The 26,221-nt window shown below is 43.3% G+C and overlaps 1 protein-coding gene across 2 annotated transcripts in view; it reads right to left on the bottom strand.

Annotated features, from left to right (window-relative positions):
* The window catches only part of PHF20 (PHD finger protein 20), a 145,375-nt gene extending 120,639 nt beyond the window's left edge, over positions 1-24,736 (bottom strand). For both annotated transcript variants that reach the window (XM_028118613.2, XM_028118614.2), the window contains exons 1-2: positions 24,653-24,736; positions 1,774-1,888 (exon numbers count right to left, since the gene is read on the bottom strand). In XM_028118613.2, coding sequence (XP_027974414.1) covers positions 1,774-1,856 — 83 coding nt within the window. In that variant the 5' untranslated portion in view covers positions 1,857-1,888; positions 24,653-24,736. The remainder of the gene's footprint in view (positions 1-1,773; positions 1,889-24,652) is intronic.
* Positions 24,737-26,221: the final 1,485 nt, after the last annotated feature.

Here is a 26,221-nt window from a genome sequence, read left to right as displayed (position 1 = left end):
CAAGAGTGGCACACTCTTCTGACTGAGCTAACCAGACACCCAGCAACACTACGTTTAAAGTGGAGAAACTAGAGGGGCGCCTGGCTCCCTAAGTAGGTAGAGCATGTGACTCTTGACCTCCTGGTTATTAGTTCAAGCCCCACATTGGGCCTAGAGCTTACTTTAAAATAAATAAAGTGAAAAACTGGAATCTAAATGTCTATCAGTAGGAAACTGGATAAAGAAAATATATATATTTGTTTAATATGGTATATTCATACAACAGAACTCTATACAGAAGTTAGAATGAGTACCTTACATACTAGTATGGGTAAATCACACAAACATAAGCTAAAGAAAAGAAACAAACAATAAAAGTTATATTCATTTTTAAAATACCTAAAGTGATTCTAACTATTACTTATGAATACATACATATAGTAAAAATATAAAAACATGGACAGAAAGGATACAACCAACTTCGGGGTGCTGGTTGCCTCTATGGAACACAGAAGGGGAATTGAATCGGTAAGGTATAAAAGATACTTGCATTAAATCAGAAATGTTTTATGTCCTTAATTTTTTAAACATAAATATAATAAAAGAAAATGTTTTATTTATTCTGGGTGACATTAATTTATTAACAAATCTTAATATTAAATTTTTATATACTAATTCATTGTATTAACATTTAATATTTATTTATTCTGAGTGATAAGTATACAGATTATTTTATGGCTAGCTGTACTTTTTTACTTTTTCTATATTTTAATTTTTTCCACATTTTTAAAAAGAATTCTCCCCTTGATTAAGTTGCCTTAAAAAGAGCTGAGGGAAAACAAAAAAGGGAAATAATTATAGATAATACAAACAGCCTAAAACAACTAGGTGTTCAAAATGTCCATAATTCATATATCAAATTTTCTATCCCCAAAAGGCAGCAGAGACATTTCCTGCCCCAGTCAACATTTCCCTGCTTCTCTTTTCCCCTCTCTTCTCTTCCTACACCCCAGCAATTGGTCAGCTTATTTTGAGAAAACTCCCCCAAAGGACTACACTCTTCCTTAGGAAAACTCAGAAAGGCTTGAGTTCTGAAACCCCCACCTTTACCTTAAGCATTAACAAATGACCAAATTCCAAGACGTTCTCAACAACCATCATTTTACAGTTGGTAAGGAAGGCCTTTCTCCACATATTCTAATTTTTGATTCTCAGAAAAACTCAGGTTGATATTACTACTACCCACACGTTTATAGATGAAGTTGATGCTCAAAGTAGTAATTACCACCCAGAGTTCACAAGTCAATGACAAGTCAGGACTACAACCCTCAGTCCTAAAGTTAATCACCCCTACAGAATGATGACTACATTTCAACCATAACACACACCCAGAAAACAGGAGGGGTTGTTCACAACACACAAACTATTCCAATCTAATACCTTTCCTTCATTCTTCCATCCCTGATCTTTCCGCTCTTCTTCCACACAGGCAGCCAAGAGCAAGAGAGCTGGCACTTTTAACTCTTCCCTGCCATCCATGCTTCTTTTTCCCATCACTCCATCCCCCAAACAGGCAGGAAGGGGAAACAAGTATTAACAAGTAGTCACTGGGTGGTCTCCATGACACAAGGATCCCAGCACCAAAAAGAAAGTACATTTCCACAGCTCTAGGCTTAAGTCTCCTTCTACCTTCCAAGAGTCAGGGAACAAGAAAACACTACAGCAAAGCCCAGGCTACCCCTCTTTATCAATGCTAGCAGAAGGAATTTAATTAACAGAAAAATGTAAAAGTACCAGTTTTTTAATCGGTCCCGGGCTTCCAACTGGGCTCCCACTTCAAAGCTGATTCCTCGTCTGTTAGGTGGATGCTTTGTCATTTTCAGTCATCAGCGGGGCTGCCTTTATTCTCCTGAAAAAGCCAATTAAATATTTATGAAACTTAGGCAAAGTCGGCCCAGAGTGTAGCATCACTCACTACACATAAAAGACAAACAAGCATTATTCAAAACAAAAAGCTCCAGGAAACCCTGCCAGTGGCTTCTTTCAAGCCTGCTCTCATCCTAACACAGGTGTGCCCTCCACTGGCTCCTCCTTCTCTATTACGCAGTATCCTGTAGCTCGAGGAATTGTGAGGAGACCCCCACTTAACAATGCTGACCAAGGGCTCACTTAAAGGGGCACCCCTCAGAACTCCAAAACAAAATAACTGATCTCCAGGTTAAATACAATCATTTGCTAATGCATTCAACAAGTATCTGCTGAAAGACTAGAAAAAACGGTCAAGACCAAAAGAGACAGAGTTCCTGTCCTCATGAAGCCTCTAGTCCACTGGGGGAAGACAAAAAAAGTAGCCAATAAACAGATGAATAACTACAAGCTGCAACTCCTATGAATTTTAAGTAATACAAAAGAAGTAAACAAAAGCTGAGACACTGATTTCTGGCCCTATTTGCGAGGCTGGACAAGGAAGAACTATTATGTTCTTTGTTCTATTTATATTTTCTGCCTCTTCTTGACTTCATTCTGACAATTTATATTTTCCTAAGTAATTCTTTATCAAATCTTTGGATACTGGGATTGGTGGTCATTTTCTATATGAATAAAATTTATCTTTAGGGATCAGAGGTGGTTCTGATGGAAAATGTAGCCACTCTGAGCTCTTAGGGCACATTCACACAGCAAGCTACCTCAAACTGCATTTTCCCCCACTAAACTTTGGGTCCCAAAAGCTTATACTGCTTAAGTAACACCAGAGCACTGCCAAGGCAACATCTGCCTCATACCAGAAACATATCTTGGCAATGGACTGACTGGAAAAATCACACAAGTGGATCCTCATACCTGATGTGTAATGCCATCACATCTTAGAAAGAATTTGTCTGCAGTACATTACATGAAAGGCAGGATCCCAAATTACACCCCTTTGAGCTCACATTAAAACTCATGTATGTGTGGGACACCTGGGTGGCTCAGTCAATTAAGTGTCCAACTCTTGGTTTCAGCTCAGGTCATGATCACAGGGTCCTGGGATCAAGCCCCATGTTGGGCTCCCCCTCCCCCTACCTGTGCACACGCTTTCTCTTTTTTTTAATAATTTTGTATTGTTATGTTAATCACCATACATCATTAGTTTTTGATGTAGTGTTCCATGATTCATTGTTTGTGCATAACACCCAGTGCTCCACGCAGAATGTGCCCTCTTTAATACCCATCACCAGGCTAACCCATCCCCCCACCCCCCTCCCCTCTAGAACCCTCAGTTTGTTTTTCAGAGTTCATCATCTCTCATGGTTCGTCTCCCCCTCTGACTTACTCCCCTTCATTCTTCCCCTCCTGCTATCGTCTTTTTTTTCTTAACATATATTGCATTATTTGTTTCAGAAGTACAGATCCGTGATTCATCAGTCTTGTACAATTCACAGTGCTCACCATAGCACATACCCTCCCCAATGTCTATCACCCAGCCACCCAATCCCTCCCACCCCCACACCATTCCAGCAACCCTCAGTTTGTTTCCTGAGATTAAGAATTCCTCATATCAGTGAGGTCATATGATACATGTCTTTCTCTCATTGACTTATTTCACTCAGCATAACACCCTCCAGTTCCATCCACGTCGTTGCAAATGGCAAGATCTCATTCCTTTTGATGGCTGCATAATATTCCATTGTGTATATATACCACATCTTCTTTATCCATTCATCTGTCGATGGATATCTTGGCTCTTTCCACAGTTTGGTTATTGTGGACATTGCTGCTATAAACATTGGGGTGTACGTACCCCTTCGGATCCCTACATTTGTATCTTTGGGGTAAATACCCAGTCACACTCTTTCTCTTTATAAAATAAATTAAATAAATCTTTAAAACTCATGTGTGTTTAGGGGCACCTGGGTGGCTCAGTCGTTTAAGCACCAGACTTGATTTCGGCTGAGGTCATGATCTCAGGGTCGTGAGATTGAGCCCCACATCAGGCTTTGCAATGGGTGTGGAGCCTGCTTAAGATTCTCTCTCTCCCTCGCCCTCTGCCCCCCCCGCTCGTGCTTTCTTTCTCTCTCCAAATAATAAATTCTTTTAAAAAATAAAAAAAGGGCTGGTAGAAAAAACAGGTTGTAGGTGATTGTTCTTTTCCTTTTATTAATTTTTTTAAGTAATCTCTACATCCAACATGGGACTTGAACTCACAACCCTAAGACCAAGAGTCACATGCTCTACCAACTGAGCCAGCCAGGTGCCCCTGTTCTTTTCCTTTTAAACAGTTTCATAGGGGGACGCCTGGGTGGCTCAGTCGTTAATTGTCTGCCTTGGGCTCAGGTCATGATCCCAGGGTCCTGGGATCAAGCCCCGCATTGGGCTCCCTGCTCCACGGAAAGCCTGCTTCTCCCTCTGCCTCTGCTGCTCCCCCTGCTTGTGTTCCCTCTAGTGTTCTCTGTCAAATAAATAAATAAAATCTTAAATAAACAAACAAACAAACAGTTTCATAGGGACACCTGGGTGGTTCAGTTGGTTAAGTGTCTGCTCTCGGCTCAGGTCATGATCCCGGGGTCCTGGAATCAAGTCCCACGTTGGGCTCCTTGCTCAGTGGGAAGCCTGCTTCTCCCTCTGCCTGCCGCACCCCCTGCTTGTGCTCTCTCTCTCTCTCTCAAATAAATAAAATCTTTAAAAAAAAAAAGTTTCATAAACTTAAAGATTTTCACAATAGAAATTTTCCATAAGAAAAAAAAACATGCAATTTGAATGATGAACCATCCACTAAACAACCAGTTCAGAAGGGCTGATACCTGGGAACACACAAAGCAAGTCAAATGAAGGCAGGAATGGTTGACAGTTGTATTAAAGAAGCTGAAACATTCTAATAAACTGAAAAGTTACTATGTTAAGAAGGAGTGTCTCCAGTATAAGGACCCTAGAAAGGGAGAGTCAGAGGTCTGACTGGCTTTACCTAACACTTTCCAGGAAAATGAGATAGCAAATCTGCTGAGTAAATTCAATCAGTCTAAGTTTTCATTTTGGGGGCACCTGGGTGGCTCAGTCATTAAACGTCTCTGCCTTCGGCTCAGGTCATGATCCCAGTGTCATGGGATGGAGCCCCATATCAGGCTCCCTGCTCAGCGGGGAGCCTGTTTCTCCCCTCCAGCTTCCCCCTGCTTGTGTTCCCTCTCTTGCTGTCTCTGTCAAATAAATAAATAAATAATCTTAAGAAAAAAAGTTTTCATTTTGCTTGATTGACAAATACCACCTCAAATTATCTATCTTTTTATCCCTGATTTCATGCATAAGTAATACACATTAATTGTTTGGCCTCCCAGATTATATGAAAAAGTAATGCCAGGGCTGCCTGGCTGGCGCAGTAGGTAGAGCATGCCACTCTTGATCTCAGGATTGTAAATTCAAGCCCCACATTGGGTATAGTGGTAAACTTAAAAATTGGGTAAACTTAAAAATTAAAAAATTTAAAAAAAAGAAAAAGAATAAGTGATGCCAAACAAGAAAGGCAGAGTGCCACTGAACACTCACTGAGCTACTATTTGTCAGACTTTATGCAGGGGGACAGCTCTCTTTTATAGAGGCTATGTATATAATGTAATGGGATTAAATGCTTGGCCTTGAATCCCCAGATCCACCCCACTAGCTGAATGACTTTGGGTAAATTACTTAACCCCTCTGAATTTGTTTCCTCTCCTTAAAAGGGGTTAGCGGTGATAACAGTACCTATCTCCAGGCAGTGGGTGTGAGGATTAAATGAGATAATCCATTTAAGGGGCACAGGACTGGTACAAAGTAAGGACTATAAAGGAATTATTAGTTGTTAATAATTCTATTATTACAAATGAGGAAATTATGCTTAAAGTAATTTGGCTAAGGTTCAGGTGCTAAATGACAAGCCCCAGAACAAAAGCTCAGGTCCGCTTGATTTCTGAATTAATTCTTTCACCACACAAATTCTCCCCAGGTACCCTAGGAGGCCTTCCATTAAAATACAGGAGTGTGGAAGGAAGGCAGTAAATGAATGAAGATGAGCAAATTATTCCCAGTGCCTCAAAGAAAAAAAAAAAAGGAAAAGGAAAAGAAACAATTCCTCTTGAGGCTGAATTGTCAGGTCTTCCTTACCATGAACTAAAACCTGTTTCATTCTAACTCTGACCCACTTGTTTGAAGTTTCACTCTCTGGTACTGATGAGGAAGCAGAAGCTGAAGACAAATCATAAACTGATACCCTGCAACCTCTTCCCTCACCTCCACTCCTGGGTGGGGTTAAGTGTGACATTCTTCCAGGAAGCTCCTATCTTAATGTTAATGCTTTACTAGAAGGAAAAACATCCATAGCTTGAAAATAGCAAGGACTCCAGGATCCTGAGAGTCTTCTTTAACATATGAAAGTCATTTTGGCCACCTTCCTTTTTCCTCGCCTCCCTCAACTCCCAAGTATATAATCAGCCACCCCTCACAACCCCAGCTCTTCCTGTCGAAGGGCCCTGTCCCCGTGCTTTAATAAAACCACCATTTTGCACCAAGGACGTCGCAAGAATCTTTCTTGGCCGTTGGCTCCAGACCTCACCCCACCAAACCTCACCTACCTTCCTAAACTACATCAGTACAACAAAGAATAAGATGAAGGATTAATCTGACTTTTGTGTCCCATCCCCAATCTTCCCTCACACCACTGTGGTGGCAGCGTTTGTTTTCAGATTTCACATTAAATCATTCAACAATTCATTAGTGAGTACTGTCAGTAAGGCATTGTGCTGGAAATTAGGAATAAGAAATCCAATTTATAGTCCCTGCTCCAGTTCACTCACAACACAAACACTGGAAAGAGATGAACAAACTCTAGCAAGGGGAATGACACCCAAGAAATCATCTAAAAGTCTCAATTTAATTTTGTTGTTGTTTTTAAGTAAGCTCTACGCCAAACATGGGGCTTGAACTCACAACCCTGACATCGTAAGTCGCATGCTCTACGGATTTAGGTAGCCAGGCACCATAAAGTCTCAATTTAATTTGACAACATTAACAAATAAAAAAGAGTTCAAGACAGAAGCAGGAATTTAAAAAAAAAAAAAAAAGCTACCCAAGAAGTACTTTTTTTTTTAACTTCTCACACTTAGTTTTAAACACAGATTGTTCTCAAGATGCCAAAGGGCCAAGATTCTATAGCTTTCAACTTATCCATTCTTCAGGCCCTTAGCTATTCTTCCAAAAATCTCCAGCTTCCAAAATTAAGAGTTAAAGGGAATACATTCAATAAGGACATGGAGGAAAACTAAGAGAAAAAAATCTTATGCAATCTCTATTTATATAGGATCCCATTTTAAAGACCTTGACAGGACTTTAAATTACTCCTTTACATTTAAATTTTCCTACAATGGGAACTCACTGCCACAAAGGAGACATAAAGCCTTATTTCCTTAAGTACAGTATTCATAGTCAACGCTCCTGTTATCAGGAATAATGAAAGCTTTAAGTGTATGCTGTGTAAGACTGTTTAAAAGGCACTTTCAGAAACTGGGGGAAAACAGCTACCACGCATATGACAAGGAGCTAACTTCCTATATTAACAAAGAGTGCATACAAACCAAGAACAAAGTCAACTTACTTAAAAGTGGGCAAAGTATAAGAACTGGCAGATTATTGGGGAGGGGGGAGATAATACAAAGGTCTAATAGCATATTATATTCTATCTACATAACCTCACCCTAAATTAAAGGAAATACAAATCAAAGTAAAAAATTTTCAGTTCTAAGGCAAAAAAATTTAAAGGTGGGATAACCAGTGTTTGCAGGGATGAGGAGAAAAAAGCATCCAAATGCACTACTGGTAGAAGCATAAATTGGAAAAGCTTTTCTAGAGGCAACTTGGCACAATCTACAAAAATACACATGGGGCGCCTAGCTGGCTAAGTCGGAAGAGTGACTCTTGATCTCGGGGTCATAAGTTCAATCCCCATGTTGGGAGTAGAGATTACTTAAATAAAAAATACACATATCTGCAACGCAGCAGTCCCACCGCCAGTCACTTACCCTACAGATAATCCCCCAAAGTCTGCCAAATTACCTGTAACATGATCAATATAGCTCTGTAATTTCTGCAGCTAATATGTCCAACAAGAGACCTCGTTAAATGAATTATGGTTCACCTATACAACAGAATGTTGTACAGCCATTAAAAGGAGTAATGGCAATCAGTAGATGCTGATATAGAGCCATCTGTAAGACATATTGTCAAGTAAAAAGGGCATGGTATAGAGGCATGTGTATGGTATTACCCTTTCAATGTAAACAAACATAGACACATCTATTATAGCATATGCATAAAATTATTTCTTAAAAGGAACAAAGAAACTGGTTTTTTTAAAAAAAGATTTTATTTATTTATTAGAGAGAGAGAGAGAGAGAGGGGTGAGGGGCAGAGGAAGAAGCAGACCCCTGGCTAAACAAGGAGCCCAATGCGGGGGTTTGATCCTGGAACTCCAGGATCATTACCTGAGCCAAAGGCAGACAATTAACTGACTGAGCCACCCTGGCGCCCGAGAACTAAGAAACTGTTTAAGTAGTTCCCTTCATGAGAGGAATGGAGCATGGAAATGTAACTTCATTTTTTATCTTACTATATACCTTAAGAATGTATTGGGTGCCTGGGTGGCTCAGATGGTTGGGCGTCTGCCTTCAGCTCAGGTCATGATCCTGGAGTCCTGGGATTGAGTCCCGCATCAGACTCCCTGCTCCTTGTGAGTCTGCTTCTCCCTCTGCCTTTCTCTCTCTGTCTCTCATGAATAAATAAATAAAAATCTTAAAAAAAAAAAAAAAAAGAATGTACTTTTTTTTGTCGGCAGTGATTATCTAGTTAGTAAGATTTTAATTTTGGATTACTTCTTTATTACTTTTTATGTTTTTTAATATTACTTAAATATACAAAAGTCCTTTCATTCTTATACTGTCTTACCAGACCTTCATAACTGCCAAGTGATCTAGTTAGAACTGTATGTGATGTTCCCATGGCACAGAAAGAAAACTGAGGTGCAGAGGAGCTAGCCGCTTCAGAGGTCCTCCAAAGCAGCAGACATCCTGGGATGCTGGGTGCCTCAGTCGGTTAATCATCAGGTCATGATCCCAGGGTCCTGGGACAGAGTCCCAAATTGGGCTCCTTGCTCAGCAGGGAGCCTGCTTTTCCCTCTGCCTGCCGCTCCCCCTGCTTGGGCTCTCTCTCTCTGACAAATAAATAAATTTTAAAAACCTTAAAAAAAAAAAAAAAAGCAGGAGATATCCCTCTTATAACATGTAACAGGATTTTCCCAAAAATACATAAACTACTTCTTAAAGGCCCTTCTTCTCTCCCCTACCAAAGTTGTTAGGGTGCTTATTACATTCATGCCTTTAGATATAAACTTAATTTGAATACAGACAGGAAGATTAAGTAATTGGATGCTTTAATGTTGTGTCAGAATTATCACACCATTATATAACAAGCAGAAATATTTAATTTTTCAGAAAGGACAAAACCTAAGACTGGCCCAGCTGTGGGGAAACTGAACATCTGAACCACTGCCTAGGGCCCTGACCATGGCCATCTTTTTATTACCTCAATCTGCAGATTGAGGAACAAGCTATAAAACTGCTTATACACTTGGACTCAGTAACTTCAATGTGAAGAATACAGCCCAGGATAAAAATAAATCATTTGTAAAAACGAGAAAAAAAATAGCTCTTTAGATAAAATTCTGGGGAAACTAGATATAGTTCACATGTTTAAAAACAAGAGAATATCGGGGCACCTGGGTGGCTCAGTTGGTTAAGCATCTGACTCTTGATTTTGGCTCAGGTCATGATCTCAGGGTTATGAGATCAAGCCTGCTTGGGATAGTCTCTCTCTCTCTCTCTCTCTCTCTCTCTCTCTCTCCCCCCCTTCCCCCCTCCCCCTGACACTTCTGCTCTCTCTCAAAAAAACAAAAAACCAAGAGAATATTTTTTTTAAATATTTTATTTATTTATTTGAGAGAGAATGAGAGATAGAGAACACGAGAGGGAAGAGGGTCAGAGGGAGAAGCAGACTCCCTGCCGAGCAGGGAGCCCGATGTGGGACTCGATCCTGGGACTCCAGGATCATGACCTGAGCCGAAGGCAGTTGCTTAACCAACTGAGCCACCCAGGCGCCCCCAAGAGAATATTTAAATAAAACCTAATGTAGTAGGATTACACTCTAAGCTCCATTAGGGAAAGGAATGACTGATGCTCAACAGATGCATAATAAATGAACTAAAAAATAAAATGACAAGGATGTGAACTAACTTTACAAAAGAACAGACAGAAAATATCCTTAGGCAGACTAACAAGACCTACATAAAAAAATTTATAATGATAATAACAATAGCTAACTCTACATATATTAAGTCATGTAATCCTTACAGCAACTACAGAAGTAGCTACCATTATTAATCCTCACAGCAAAAATGAGAAACAGAGGAACAAAGGAAAGTTAGGGACATCCTAGGACACCCGTATGGTAAGAGGCTGTGCCAAGATTTGAACCATAGGCCCTATGGCTCCAGATTCTCAACCACTACCACATATTTATGAGCTACATCTTTGAGTTCTCTTTCTTAATTCATCAAATGAGGATTAATAATGGTCCCAAGGGGCACCTGGATGGCTCAGTGGTTAAACGTCTGGCTGCCTTCGGCTCAGGTCATGATCCCAGTGTTCTGAAATCAAGCCCCGCATTGGGCTCCCTGCTCTGCGGGGAGCCTGCTTCTCCCTCTCCCACTCCCCCTGCTTGTGTTCCCTCTCTCACTGTGTATCTCTGTCAAATAAATAAATAAAATCTTTATAAATAAATAAATAAATAAATAAATAAAAATAATGGCCCCTATGTTGGATGCTATAAGGATTAGGTGAGAAAAGATGTGCAAAGTCCCTATTTGTAGGGACACAAAGTAGGTACTCAAAAAATGGCAGCAGAATTTTCCAAATTCATAATACGTTTACAGTTACTGTTGTACTGTCAAGGACTCTGGGTTTTATTTTGGAAAAGGTGAAAGAGTACTGTAACCCTGGTAACTGGAGGTCCTGCCCTCAGCAACCCCATTGTGCTCAAGAAGGAACTGAGGGCTCAAAGTAATAAAGAATTAAAGTGATAGGTGGGTATGGGACAAGACCTTTAAACGAGTCAGCTGCGACAGAATCAGGGAAAAATAAACCCAGGGACACTCAAGGGAAGAAGGTCAATCACCAGAAACTACAGAACAAGCTTTGTGATAACCTAATAGTGCTTACCACCAGGCTTGCATTCAACCTCCATTTAATGGTGATGGTGCCTCTGAAACTTAATACAACCCCTTTTCAATGGAAGGACACTGCAAGCAAAACACCAGCTTAAATCTTTATGCCTCCTTCATTCAACAAATATTTTTTTTTTAAAGATTTTATTTAGTTGAGCAGGGCTGCGGGGAGGAGCAGAGGGAGAGGGGACGAGCAGACTCCACGCTGAGTGCAGAGCCCGACACAGGGCTCCACCCCACCACCCTGAGATCACAACCTGAGCCAACCAACTGAGCCAGCCAGGTGCCCCTCAATAAGTATTTACTGAATGCCTGTGTGTCAGGTGCTGCAGAGAGATACTGGGAAGACAAGACTATCCCAACCCTGTTCTCTAGCGGGGAATGCAGGCAATAAACAAGATACGCACAAAGAAGATAATCTCTGGCAGGATAAGCACCCTCGGGAAAACCCAACAAAATACTGTGAACCAGTGACACAGGAGGACCACTTTAGATAAGGCGTTACAAAGCACTCTGAGGAGCGGAGGTCTGACAGAGATCTAAATGACCAGGAGACAACCATGGAAGATCTAGGGGGAAAATTCTAGGCAAAGGGAAAGTCCTACAGGCAAGGTGCCTCAGGCGGGAATGAGGTCTCCTTTCCCTCACAGCCCTGTGCTGAGGAGGTGGAGACTAGCCTGTAGTCCACAGTGTTGTCCCATAAAAGCATAAACAGCATCAGCAGGTCCAGTGACACCTTGATCTCACAGGAGGAAGTTTCCAAGAGGACTCTTTGCCGAAGTTCTGTCTTGGAGGAAGGTCAGAAATGCTTAGGGATGGGGGGAGCACAGGCAGGTTTTAGACTCAGATTCTCACCAATCCTGGCTCCACTAATTGGCAGAGTTAAGATGAGAAAAATCAGTGAGCCTCTCTCTGTTTGCCCATCTATAAAATGGGATTAATAACCCCTACCTCCTGAGGTTGTTGTGAGGAATAAGTGAGCTAATGGATGTCCAATACTTAGCACAGCAAACACTAAATGTTCAGTACTGAAGATAAAATGGTTGTGTAACAGTAGCAGTAGCAGCAAAAAGGACATCAGACACAAAGGATTACAGTCTAGTCAATATTATCATGAAATATTAACAAATAGTATCCAATATAGTAAAGAACATAAAAAGCATGTCTTTAGTCCTAGAGAGATGAAAAATTGGTTCAAGTGGGGGGCAAGGGCCCCTCTACCACTACCCTCGTTTCCTCAAGGACACAGAAGACTGGATCTAAAGCAAAGACCAGTTCCATTCCTCAGGCCCTCCTTTCCCAGGTGACACTGTAAGAGCTGAATTAACCTCTTTTATTTGAGGGGTTAGGAAGTAAGGAAAGGAGAGGGGGTGAGAAATTAGGAAAGGAGAAAGGAAAGAAAGAAATAGGCCAAAAATTCCCTTACCCTCTTTACGGATACTTGAAATGCTTTCTCTAAGAGCCAAGCTTTTCCTTCTACAATTAAAATTCAGACAGAGAGCAAACACAGGTTGAGTTTACTTATTCCAAATTACTGAGAATGAGTTGGTCAAATCAGTGATCTTCCCAGAAGCAGTGGAAAGGGCCTATTGTCCAGGCTGGGCTCCAAAATATATTTGCTCAATGACCTTTGGCACCTTACTCAACTTCACTGAGCTAATCCTCCTATCCTCACAAGGATAGGATGATTTCTTTTCTCCTCATCAGAGTTTAAGGCCCAAAACTGGCCAATGTGCCAAGCTACAAACATGGACATCACCCTTGCCTCCCACTCACACTCACCACTTTGTAACACCTACTTCTAGGTCTCTCCTACTTCAGGCCCCCATCAGATCTAATCCAATTACTACAACAGCTTTCACTGGAGCTCAAAGCCCCTAGCCACACCCTCGCAGATCCAAATCAATACTGTCTCATAAACTCACATCTTCTGCCTGTTTTACTACAGATAATATTCTAAGTGCTTTATATAACCAGCATCTCATTTAGTGTCTACCTTATAGATCTGTAGTGATGATGATGATAATTCTCATTTTATTTTATTTTTTAAGATTTTATTTATTTGTCAGAGAAGAGAGCACACAAGCAGGAATAGAGGCAGGCAGAAGGAGAAGTAGGTTCCCCACTCTAAAATAAATTTTTAGGGGCGCCTGGGTGGCTCAGTTGCAAAGCATCTGCCTTCAGCTCAGGTCATGATCACAGGGTCCTAGGATGGAGCCCCGCTCAGTGGGGGGCCTGCTTCTCCCTCTCCCTTTGCCTACTGTTTCCCCTGCTTGTGCTCTCTCTCTGTCATATAAATAAATAAAATCTTTAAAAAAAATTAATCTATCAGTTCAGGTTATATGTCAATTATATCTCAATTAAAAAAAAAAAAACACACAGCTCAGTAGTTCCCCTATGGAACCAAGTTCAAGCTACTCAGTGTGGCATTAAGGCTGAGTGAGTTGGCCATTGTGACCAAAACAACCTCAGAGTCTCTAAAGGTGGGTGCTTTAAAATAGGGCAGTAGGCAAGCTTAGCAGAGGGGCAGTGGCACACAGTGGTTATGTGCCAGAACTCTGTAGTGAGACAGGCTGGGTTTGGATCCCAGCTCCAATATTTTCCAGATAACCCTGTGCAAGTCATTTTCTCTGTGAGCCTCAAGCTCCTCACCTGTAAAACAGGAATAGTACCAGTACCAACTTCACACCTTCATACAGGCATTGTGAAGAGAGAAATTACTTAGGCTCTCGGAGTATTACTGATCTTGCAGCCCCACACACAGCCAGACTCTTTGTAGTTCCAACCTCCACGACCTTTGCTCGAACAAGCTGCTTCCTCTGCCCAGTCCTTCCACACCTACCCAAAGAGCTTGCTGGGCCAGCAGCCCACTACTATATTCTCCCAAGGCAGTCTGGGCCACAGCATTCAACACTCGACACTGAAACTGCCTGTCTCTGAGAGATCTCTCACAAGGCCCTGAACTCCCTCATAGGCAGCCCCAGCATTCAACAAGCAGTGCCCTTACATGGTGGTCAGGTGCTTGTTAAATGTCAACTTCCTCACTGGCAGAATAAAAACAGGAAAAAAGACAAGTATCACTCCCCTAGAAGGAAGTAGGGATTCAAGAAGACATCACGTAGAGGCTCTTTGAAAGTGCTACCCACGGGTAAATGAAGGAACCCTTATTACTCCTTAGGGGCAGGGGAGGAAGGCAAGGCACAGGGAACGAGGCACCTGAAGACAGACCACAACTTTGCTCCTGGGGCCTAAGAAAAGCTGTATTCGTTTTTCAGTCAGGGGGAGGCTCCAGTCCGTAAATGTTGGTACCTGTGGAGTGGGTTTGTATGACTTACTTTCGAGGACGGAGTTTTGTTTTTGTTTTTGTTTTTTAAAGATTTATTAAAGAGAGAGAGAAGAGAGTACGTGCATGCGGGCACTCTCAAGTAGGGGGAGGGTCAGAGGCAGACGAATCTCAAGCAGACTCCCCAAAGAGTACGGAGCACCACTCGGGGCTCCATCTCACGAACCAGAGATCACGACCTGAGCCAAGTCCGATGCTTAACGGACTGAGCCACCCAGGTGCCCCAAGGGAGCCTTTTTTTAAACATACCTAAACTGTTCTTACAGGACTCCTTAATTGAGGTATCACTATATTACAAAAGAAAACAATTTGAATATGCAGTCATTACTCCAAGGGGCCTCCAAAGACACTTCCCTGAATTACAACAGTTTCACTGCTTATGGGGTTTTAAAGACAAATAAAGTATTTAATAGTTAACTAATTCATTACCTTATTCTTTAAATATTAACTTTTATTCCTGGCCTTTATTATTAATACCAGGAAATGGCTTACATTTACTTCACCACAGGCTAAATCCTTAACAAATACCTTATTCCCAACAACGCAGAGAAGTTGGCAGTATTATCCCATTTTACTGAGGGAAAGGAGGCTTAGTGCAAATAATCTGCCCATGGTCACCTGACTAGGTGGAAGAGCTGGGGTTTGAGAAGCAGGACCTCCTCTAAGACTCACTATACTTACACTACTTTTAAAAATAGGACCTTTAGAAATATAAATAAATGAGGCCTTTGGGATATCTGCACACTAATATTAAGGGATTACTGTTTCAGTCGTTCTGTGTAAAAATGAAAAAAAAAAATTTAAGTGTCTTTTCCTTCTCCACTGATAGAGTTGCAGATAAAACACAAACTAACAAACAACATAAAAGGACTTTAAAAACAATTTGTGAGCTGGGCACCTGGGTGGCTCAGTTGGTTAAGCGACTGCCTTCGGCTCAGGTGAATCGAGTCCCGCATCGGGCTCCCTGCTCAGCGGGGAGTCTGCTTCTCCCTCTGACCCTCCCCCCCCTCATGTGCTCTCTCTCTCATTCTAAAAAATAAAATAAAAAATAAAATAAAAACAATTTGTGAGGAATAAAACAGAATAGTAACATACACTCAACTCTTCACCGTTTACCAAGTTTTGATAAACTTATACATTAGGTTTTCTCACTCCCATTTTAAAGATTAAGAAATGGGGCGCCTGGGTGGCTCAGTCGTTAAGCATCTGCCTTTGGCTCATGTCATGATCCCAGGGTCCTGGGATCGAGCCCTGCATCGGGCTCCCTGCTCCTCAGGAAGCCTGCTTCTCCGTCTGCCTCTGCCTGCTGCTCCCCCTGCTTCTGCTCTCTTTCTCTCTAATAAATAAATAAAATCTCAAAAAAATAAAATTAAAAAAGATGGTTTGATCTGATGAGAGTTCATCCCATGTCAGGAACATAATCCTAGGATTTTATTTTTTTATTATTTAATTTTATTTTTTTATTAGAGAGAAACAGCATGACAGGGGAGAGGGTCAGAGGGAGAAGCAGGCTCCCCGATGAGCTGGTAGCCCGATGTGGGACTTGATCCCAGAACTCTGGGATCATGGCCTGAGCCGAAGGCAGTTGCTTAACCAGCTGAGCCACCCAGGTGCCCCAATTTATTTTAATTTTTTTAAAGATTTTATTTATTTATTTGACAGAGACACAGCGAGAGAGGGAACACAAGGAGGGGGTGTGGGAGAGGAAGAAGCAGGGAGCCTGATGTGGGTCTCAATCCCAGGACCCCGGGATCATGACCTTGGTATCTTCTCCTTTTCTTTGCACTTTCCTTAATTCTCTCCCTCTTTTAACCACTTAGCTCAAGTTCAGCTCTTTGCTGAAATCATTTTGGCTGCCCCAACCTCTATTAATATCTTTTTTCTCTAAATTCCTTAAATTCCTATTGTTTTTTACTACTGTGCTCTGTTATATGTTTATGTCTATCTCTCCAATAGGTTAAGTCTCTTGAATACTCGGAGCATGTATTTTCTGGCTTTTTATTTCTCGTAATACTTAACATGTGCTTTTCTTTCACCTTATAGTATTTATTATTCCATAGAGCTTGGCACTAGGGATAGCGAGATGAACAAGACAAGCTTAGTCCCTGCCTTCAGGGAGCTTACATTCTAGTAAAGGGGACAGTTAACATATAAACAAACATATAAATGAAATAGTTACAAACTGGGATAAATGCTATGAAGGAAGCAAACAAGAAGCTGAGAGAAATATGACATTGAGCCCCTCTAATAGACCAGTGTCCGGGAAAGCAAGATGTTGGGAGGCTGATTAATAATTCCATTATGAGAAACATTTTAGGGCGCCTGGGCGGCTCAGTTGGTTAAACGACTGCCTTCGGCTCAGGTCATGATCCTGGAGTCCCGGGATCGAGTCCCGCATCGGGCTCCCTGCCCAGCAGGGAGTCTGCTTCTCCCTCTGACCCTCTTCCCTCTCATGCTCTCTCTCTCTCATTCTCTCTCTCTCAAATAAATAAAATCTTTAAAAAAAAAAAAGAAAAGAAACATTTTAGTTCAGTGAGGTCCCTACCTCAGTGTTGTCACCAATAACCTTGTTTTTTGCTACTTTGTTGTTTGCAGCTTACTCTGACAACCTTACTTAGGAAAGGTTCTCTCTTTTTTTATTAAACTTTTAATTTTTAAGTAATTGTAGATTCACACGTGGTTGTGAGAAATAGTACAGAGAGATCTCATGTACCTTTTACCCATTGTCCCTCATGGTAATATCTTGAAAAAGTATAGTACAATAGCACAACCAGGGTACTGACATTGACACAGTCTGCCAATCTTATTCTCATTTCCCCAGTTTTACCTCTACTCACTCATCACACATAGGTTTGTGTAACTACCACCACCATCAAATTAGTTTTATCACCACAGTGATGCTTCATGTTGTTCTTTTAAAACCACTAATTTGGGGGCACCTGGGTGGCTCAGTGAGTTAAGTGTCTGCCTTTGGCTAGGGTCATGATCCCAGGGTCCTGGGATTGAGCCCCACATCAGGCTCCCTGCTTCTTCCTCTCCCACACCCCCTGCTTGTGTTCCCTCTCTCGCTGTGTCTCTGTCAAATAAATAAATAAAATCCTTAAAAAAAATTAAAATAAATTGGGGCACCTGGGTGGCTCAGCTGGTTAAGCGACTACCTTCGGCTCAGGCCATGATCCCAGAGTTCTGGGATCAAGTCCCACATCGGGCTACCAGCTCATCGGGGAGCCTGCTTCTCCCTCTGACCCTCTCCCCTGTCATGCTGTTTCTAATAAAAAAATAAAACTAAAATAAATAATAAAAAAATAAAATCCTAGGATTATGTTCCTGACATGGGATAAGCTCTCATCAGATCAAACCATCTTTTTTTATTTTTTTTTTTAATGTAAGCTCTAGGGGCACCTGGGTGGCTCAGATTGTTAAGAATCTGCCTCTGGTTCAGGTCATGATCTCCAGGTCCTGGGATTGAGCAACATGTCCGGCTCCCAGCTCAGTGGGGAGTCTGCTTCTCCCTCTCCCTTTGCCTCTCCCCTGCTTGTGCTTTGTCTCTTTCCCTCTCTCTCAAATGAATAAATAAATCTTAAATAAATAAATGTAAGCTCTAGGGGCGCCTGGGTGGCTCAGTCGGTTAGGTGTCTGCCTTTGGCCCAGGTCATGACCCCAGGGTCCTGGGATTGAGCCCTGCATCAGGCTCTTTGCTCAGCAGGAGCCTGCTTCTCCCTCTCCCTCTGCTTCTGCCTACTTCTCCCCCGGCTTGTTCTGTCAAATAAATAAATAGAACCTTTAAAAATAAATAAAATAAATGTAAGCTCTATGCCCAATGTGGGGGTTGAACTCACAACCCTGAGATCAAGAGTCACATGTTCTACAGACTGAACCAGCCAGGCACACCCGAACCAGCCAGGTGCACCCAAACCATCATTTTAAATCCTTCCCCAGACTCCTCCTCTCCCTCCAACGAAGACCATGGATCCAGACACCACCTGCCTTTCATACAAAATGCCCTACTTATGCCTGGTGACTCACACCAGGCTCCTAAAATTTTATGGGATTTCTGCAAGCTCATTACTTCCATTATTTGGTCAAAGAAAGCAAAGAACAGCTGGATACCCACCCAGTCCAAGATCTAGCAAAGTTGTCACAGCATTACAAATCAGGGTTTCAATTTTCAATAGGTTACCCTAAGTTAAGGTTAGCCAGTCAACAACCTTTAAGGCGCAATTGCTGAGAGAGAGAAGACAGGAACATCCTTCCTTTTTCTGAGCTTACAATCTAACCAAGGAGGCTCTAAGTAAGAACAGATTTTGGCTTAAAGAATGTTTATCATGAAAAATGTAAACTTCCCCCCAGTAGCTGCTAGAGAGATGAGGAAGGGAGGTTAGGGAGTTATATACAACCTTGAGCCCTGATTTCTAGGCAGTGTCAGCAACTGCCTTTGAGAATAATCAGGTGTTCTCAAAGAACTGTTTCACTCACTGATGAAGTTATTTGAAATCTAGATTTCTTATCATTGTCCTTAGCAATTTCTTGTCTGGGGCTTTACGAGTATATTGTTAGGGAAAAAAGCACTTCGAAGTCATTTTTAAATAGTGCTTGCACTCAGGATACACTTTCAAATTTCAGATAGGGAGTTTGAGCACCTTTAAAATCCTGGGAGAGGGCGCCTGGGTGGCTCAGATGGTTAAGCGTCTGCCTTCGGCTCAGGTCATGATCCCGGAGTCCTGGGATCTAGTCCCGCATCGGGCTCCCTGCTCCTTGGGAGCCTGCTTCTCCCTCTGCCCCTCTCTCTCTCTCTCTCTCCCTCCCTCTCTCTGTCTCTCATGAATAAATAAATAAAATCTTAAAAAATAAAATAAAATAAAATCCTGGGAGAAGTACCAGGTGGCTGAACCCCCATTGATACGGAAGACCTTGGGAGAAGAGGACGAAAAGCATTACATCTCACTTTACCCAAACTCCAGCCAAAAGGAAACTGCCTGCTTCACTTTTAAATTTCATTCTGCCTACCCTGCTAATTCAAAGCCAAAAAGAAAACTGGAGTGGGAGGGCGCCTGGGTGGCTCAGTCATTTAAGCATCTGCTTTTGGCTCAGGTCATGATCCCAGGATCCTGGGATGGGCAGGGAGCCTGTTTCTCCCTCTCCCTCTCCCTCTGTACCTCCCCCTGCTTGTGCTCTCTCTAGAGTTCTCTCTCTCTCATAAATAAAATCTGTAAGAAAGCAAGCAAGCAAGCAAGCAAGCAAGCTGGGGTGGGGAGGAGAAAACACTTTTTAAATATAAGATGAGAAAACTTAGCAACATAGTTGTATATAAACTACAAGACTCCCTGTTAGTGATTCAGGAGGTACCTAACACTGAAGGAACACTGAGTAACAGTGAGAAGTTCAGGCAATTTTGAATGAAATTAAGCATGGAACTGGCAGAGGACATGGAGGCAGAAGTATGCTGAAGTTGGGTGTGAGGACAAGCTGCCTGACTAGGCTAGAAAAGAGGCAGTGACAGGAGTGACTTGAACGAGGGAATGATTGGCAGCCTGCCCAACAGAGCACGTGAAGGAAATCAGATCTGCTAAAAACAAGCTCCCCACAGACACTGGGTTTCTAAGCAAGGTACTGGCAAAGACTCACAGCAGGGTAGACCTTGGAGATAATCAGCCCCTCATTTTACAACTGGGGAGAATGCGGCCCAGTAGCATTCAGTGACTTGCCTGAGGTCTCACAGTGAGTGGAAGAGCTGGGACTAGGGCCAAATCCAGATCAAATCCGTTACTGAAGAGGATCTGATATTCATGTGAGGGATGAGGGGGGAGGGGGAGGCACAGGACACAAAACAGTCTAGTCATTCAGGTTTGTCCTGATTAGGGCCCAGAACAGGATTATGGTGGAAAAAAGGCCACGACAGGTGACAGCCTCAGGGAAATAGGTGCAGATGACTTAAGACATTAAGAAGGAAAAACCCACTAAGACTTATTTGGTACAAAAAGAGAGAGAGAGCATTATAAGCACTGATTGCTATCAAAGAATATCATCTTCCCACCAGCATTCACCTTTGTGAAGCTCTGGTACAGAGATAAGCCAGCAGCTTCTATTCAAGGTCCAGGCACCTACCTTTCCCAGGCCCATTTCCAGAACCTAGAAAACCAAGGACTCCTTGTCAATTCCAACACATATGACCTACCCATGGTAGGATGACAAGTGAAGACCTAGAGAGATAAGATGGCTAACTACTATATCGGCCCTGAAGTATTCACTAGAAGACTCTACATCAAGGGGCACCTGAGTAGTTCAGTCAGTTGAGCATCCAACCCTTGGATTTTGGCTCAGGTCATGATGTCAGGGTCGTGGGATGAAGCCTCACTTCTGACTCCCCACTCAGCGGGGAGTCTGCTTGTCTCCCTCTCCGTCCCGCCACCTGTGTGCCCTCATTCCTGTGCCCCCCCTAAAATAAATAAATAAATCTTCCAAAAAAAAAGAGGAGCTCCTGGATGGCTCAGTCAGTTAAGCATCTGCCTTAGGCTCAGGTCATGATCCCAGGGTCCTGGGATCGAGCCCCGCATCGGGCTCCCTGCTCGGCAGGAAGCCTGCTTCTCCCTCTCCCACTCCCCCCGCTTGTGTTCCCTCTCTTGCTGTCTCTCTCTCAAAAATAAAACCTTCAAAAAAAAAAAAAAAGAATTATGTTCAGGGACACCTGAGTGGCTCAGTCGTTAAGTGTCTGCCTTTGGCTCAGGTCATGATCTCGGGGTCCTGGGATCAAGCCCCGTATTGGGCTCCCTGCTCAGTGGGAAGTCTGCTTCTCCCTCTCCCTCTGCCGCTCCCCCTACTTGTGCTCTCTCTTTCTCCCTCTGTCAACTAAATAAATAAATTCTTAAAAAAAAAAAAAAGAAATTTTAGCAATGGTTTTAAAAGCTAAATGCTAGACTAACTGTAATTATGTATAACTAATAGTCCTCAGCAGGGGACTACGGCCTTGTACAAACTTTAGGGGATATGTCTGGATAAAGAGAAAGTGGAAAATAATACCTCAGCGTAAGGCTAACCACCACCTTCCTATTTCCACAGAGATATCCTTGGCTTTGTGTATAGAACTTTGCTACTCAAAGTGTAGTTCAGTAATGTTGGTATCACCTGGCAATTAGAAATGCAGATACTGAGGCAGCAGCCTGAAACTACTAGATCAGAATTCGCATGTTAGCAAGACCCTCCCCCCAGAGATGATTTATATGCACATTCAAGTTTGAGAAGCACAACACAGAATATTTTAAGGGTGCACTCTCTATAGCAATACCAAACAGGCATATAAAGAGACGAAATACCTGCTCACTTTCTGTATATCATATTTTATTAAGTACTGATCAGACAGACCTTCAGTGTTTTTTAATCAATTTGGTATTTACTAACGACCACATGATCTAAATGTGGGATCAATTTCACTTCCTGAAATAACACACCTTAGCTCTGGAGCTTTCAAGCACATGAAATATAAAACAGTTTAGCTGTTCTGAAAATATAATAATGGTTAATTTTATACAAGTTCCAACACTGAGTTCAGAGCACTTCTCCACAAGCCCCATTAATTCCTACAGGTTCCTGGGAGTATCATTAAATCCCCCAGCATCCCTAAGAAGCAGGTGCTTGGCAAACATCCAATCTCCAAATGAGATTCAGAAGGATGTGGTCCTGAAAATGCAGTATTTTCCTGCCTCATTCTGCCAGTGTAGCTTCTCAGGCCCAAACTCTCTCCCCCCACTGAGGCCTCATACAGCTGTACACTCAAGTACTTCCCAAAAGGGAGAAAGGTCAGAGGTATCATTATCCCATAAGCACTTGGGATTCCAGCTGTGGAGAAATTAATCCGGTTAGGGGTTCAGGCAGAGAAGCCCTGAGCAAGATCTGGAAAGGCAGAAAGAAATACAAAAGAAAGAACCTACTGAGAGGTTTTTATAGATGTCCCAGATATTTGGTCCCAGATATTAGGAGAGGTCCCAGATATTTGGAGATTTTAAGGTGGGGATTGGGAGCAAGGCTTGGCAGACATGTGAGAAAATGATGGGGAGAGATGAGTATCCATCACCCACGTGCACCTCAGGGACAAGAAAAGAGAAGAGATTCCTCCAAATGACCTCTTTTCCTGATAAAAGGAAGGAAAAAAGCCAATGTAGGGAGGAAGCTTATGAGTTGGAAGCAAGACTGGAAGAATCCCTTTAGAATTTTTTCCCAATATATGGGGGGAAAGCAAAGGAGAAAACAGTACACATTTAACCAGAATCTTACAGGAAGCAAACCACCCAGAGAATTAAGAGTCCCGTGAATAATCAAAGAAATGCCAGGGGATTCCTTTCCAGTTTAAATTCAGTGCTGGAGGGTCAGACAGTCCTGGACTTAAGGCCACCTCCAGCTCAAGGAGTAAGCAGAAAAGGGAAAATCTCTACAAACACCAGTAAGCAGAGCAGTGTCCAAAGGGAGTTAGAAACCAGAAAAATGCAGAAAATGGGATAGGGCAAGCTAAGATAGATGAGTTTCTGTTAGTAGAAAGCAGAAAGATAAAAGATAAAGTAGACATACAAAAGACAACATGCAGGCACCCTTTTGGAGGGGGATCTTTTCCTTGGGGGAGGGGAATTCAGGAGATGTGACTATAGGAAGTGTGCTCAGAAAAAAGGTCGCAGAGGCAGAGAAGTGCTGTGCAGAAGAAAGATATGCATTCACCAGAGGAAGGAAGAGGAAATGGGTGCCCTGACCAAGCAGTGAGAGCACCTAAAAGGGAAATGGGGTTCCAAAGAGGAAAGGAAACTGAGGAATGAAAATGTCTTGGATAGAAAAAAAGCTAAAAAGGAAAGGAGGCATGCTCAAGAACCAAGGATCATGGCCCCGGAATGAGAGGACTTAGAAAAAAATTTGTGTCCTCCGCATTTAAAAAGTATCAGGAAGGTGGCTGCACCCTGAGAACTGTACAACCAAAAGGGGTGGATTCTGTACATTTTGGAAACACAGGAAATAAATACACTCTCAGATATGAAAATGAGTTCCCCCCCCGGAAATAAAGTAGTTCAATTTGAGGAACTCATGAAAATGAGTGCAACCCCAAGAATACAGTGACTAGAAGAAGCAGTGAATTCCTTTATTTGTGCACCCGCAAATATCTACCTATAAACTTCAGGATTTGGATCGCATTTTCAGTAGACTCTGGAAATGAGCACCCCCAGATTTCAAGGGCTGGGGAAACGAAGTAACCCCTAAATTTAAGAAATTTTGGAAAGCATGTTGCAAGATCTGGGGCCTGGAGAAGGGGATTCTTTCTTGGATTTGTGGGAATAGAAGCACCCCCAAAACTTTGGTTACTGGACCCCAGATTTGACTCAATAATGGGGCAAACCCCAAAATCTGAAAGCAGTGCGTATTCAGATTAGAGGCTCGGAAAAGGGAGTGTCCTCCCAATCTGGGGGGTGCCTGAGAAATGGGTCACATCCTCCGTTTGAGGGACTTTGGAAATTAAGATAAAACCCCAAGCTGGAGTTTAAGAAAGGGGATGCACCACATTCTCTAAACTATAGAGAAAGGGGACACTCCCATAGTCAGGGGCTTGAGAAAGGGGTGTGCTCCCCAGAATAGGATAAAAGAGTCAATAAAAGAAAACGCGTTCCCAAAGCACAAGGTAAGAGCAGCGGCTGGTGGTGGAGCTCCCGGGGACCACACAGCTCAGCCTCTAGCCCTAGCGCTTACCCCCCACCCCCAACACGGCCCGCTCCGCGCCCGGAGCCCGCACCCCGCGGCCCAGCCCCCTCGAGCGGCGCTGATTGGCCGCGGCCGCCGTCATTCCCTCGGGCAGCCCTGAGGATTGGGCGCCGCTCGCACGCCCGCCACGCTCTCAGCAGCGGTCCCCGGGCCTCCCTCCGGGCTGGGCGAGCGGGGCCGGGCGGGGAGGGAGGCCGGGCAGGGGACCAGAGCAGCGGTGGCGACCGTCACCGCTCCCGCTAGCACAGCACGCACAGCGCGCGGGCCCGGCCCAACCCGGCCCCAAACAGCCGGCTTCTCCTCGCCGCGCCTCGCCGCGAGCTCACCTCACAGCCCCGCTCCGGCTGCGCCGCTCCAGGACCAACCGACAGAAGGACTCTGCGTGCTGCGCACCACGTGACCCTCGGGACGCGCCCAGCGTATCCCCCGCCCCCCACACACACGCACCATCGCCACCACCGAGTGACGCAGCGCCCCAGCTGCCCCGCCCTCGGCCCCGCCCCGCCTGATCCCCGTGGAGACTGCTCCCGCGGGCCACGCCTACTGCCCTGACGCGCGGGAACAAGGCCGGCGCCCTGATCCAGAGCACGAAGTCCCCATTCACCCATAACCACTGAGGTAACACGAAGCTTGGGACTGGACGCTACCCATCACCTGTTAATTTCGTCTCCTAAGTGCATCTCGAAGCCTCCCACTTTTCTCCATCCCACTGCCGACTGTCCAGTCCAGGCCACCTCTCTCTTAGATGATGGTGGTGGTGCCCTCCATCCCATTACCCTTTCCCCTTCCAATCCATTCTTCACACACAGACAATGGAGCTTTTCAAAACTGAGGTATAATCATAGCCACACCCTGCTCAAAACCCATTGCCTACTGTTCTTCGGGTTGAAATCTTAATCTCCCCTGTAGCCTATCAACCAGACTCTTCAGAGTCTGAACCTAACCTGCCTCTCTCACGTTCTCACACATCCTGCTTTCCCACGTTCTCCACCTCTTTCAAGTAAGTGCTCAAGCCAGGTTCCTTGCCGCCTCAGGGGCTTTGCACTAATACCTCCTCCACTTTGCCTCATTAACTCCTAGCTAGGAAAGGATTCCAATGGCTGGTGTGCAGAGGAGCTGTATTTTGCCTCTGGGGACCTAGGTGGGAGTTGCAGCCACAACCAAAGGGTATGAAATGTTTTCCCAACGGGACTTGGGAAGTCCCAAGGAGAAAGGCTGAACATTTGTTATTTATGAGGGCCATGAGGACTTTAATTTACATTGGAAAGACAAAGCAGCCAGACTGCACTTCTTAAAATGTAAATCCAGTCATGTCACTGCCCTGCTTAAAACGGCCAGTCTGTTCACCTGCATCCTTCACCCTTGCTCATCCTCTGGCCACACTGACTTTCTGTCAGTTTCTATGGTTCTTTCTAAATTCTTTCCAGCTGCTGAATCATGGAATAAGCTGTTGCTTTTTGCAAAGCTGACTCTTCATCCTGCAGGTCTGTTTGTCATCTCCTTAGTGAGATGCTCTTTAGCTACATTATCTAAAAGTGCTTCATTTGATCAAATGCCTGCCCCTTGACAATTACTCTCTACCTTATTACTGTTCATTTTCAACACAGCACTAACACAGTTTTAATTATTTCATTTGTTTGTTCTCTTGATTATATTTGTCTATTTCCTAAATTAGAGTTAGGAACTATCTTATATCAACTGAATTGTCAAACCTGACAAATAATAGATGTTCAATGTATTATCTGTTGAAGGAATGAAAGGAAAGAAAATGATATCAAAAAACTAGTAGATTCTTCTTTATGGCCCAAGTCCATAGGAGAGGTGTTCTTCAAATCAGGCTTGAAGAGGGCATTACCTCCGGGCAGAGGAAGAGGTTCTGGGAAACCAGGGACAAA

The sequence above is a fragment of the Eumetopias jubatus genome, unplaced genomic scaffold, assembly GCF_037043125.1.
Source record: "Eumetopias jubatus isolate StellerSeaLion01/CBP00866 unplaced genomic scaffold, mEumJub1_p1.0 scaffold_9, whole genome shotgun sequence".
In the NCBI taxonomy this organism is placed as follows: Eukaryota; Metazoa; Chordata; class Mammalia; order Carnivora; family Otariidae; genus Eumetopias; species Eumetopias jubatus.
The sequence above is the reverse complement of the archived record's forward strand: the minus strand, read 5'-3'. Positions and strand labels throughout refer to the sequence as shown.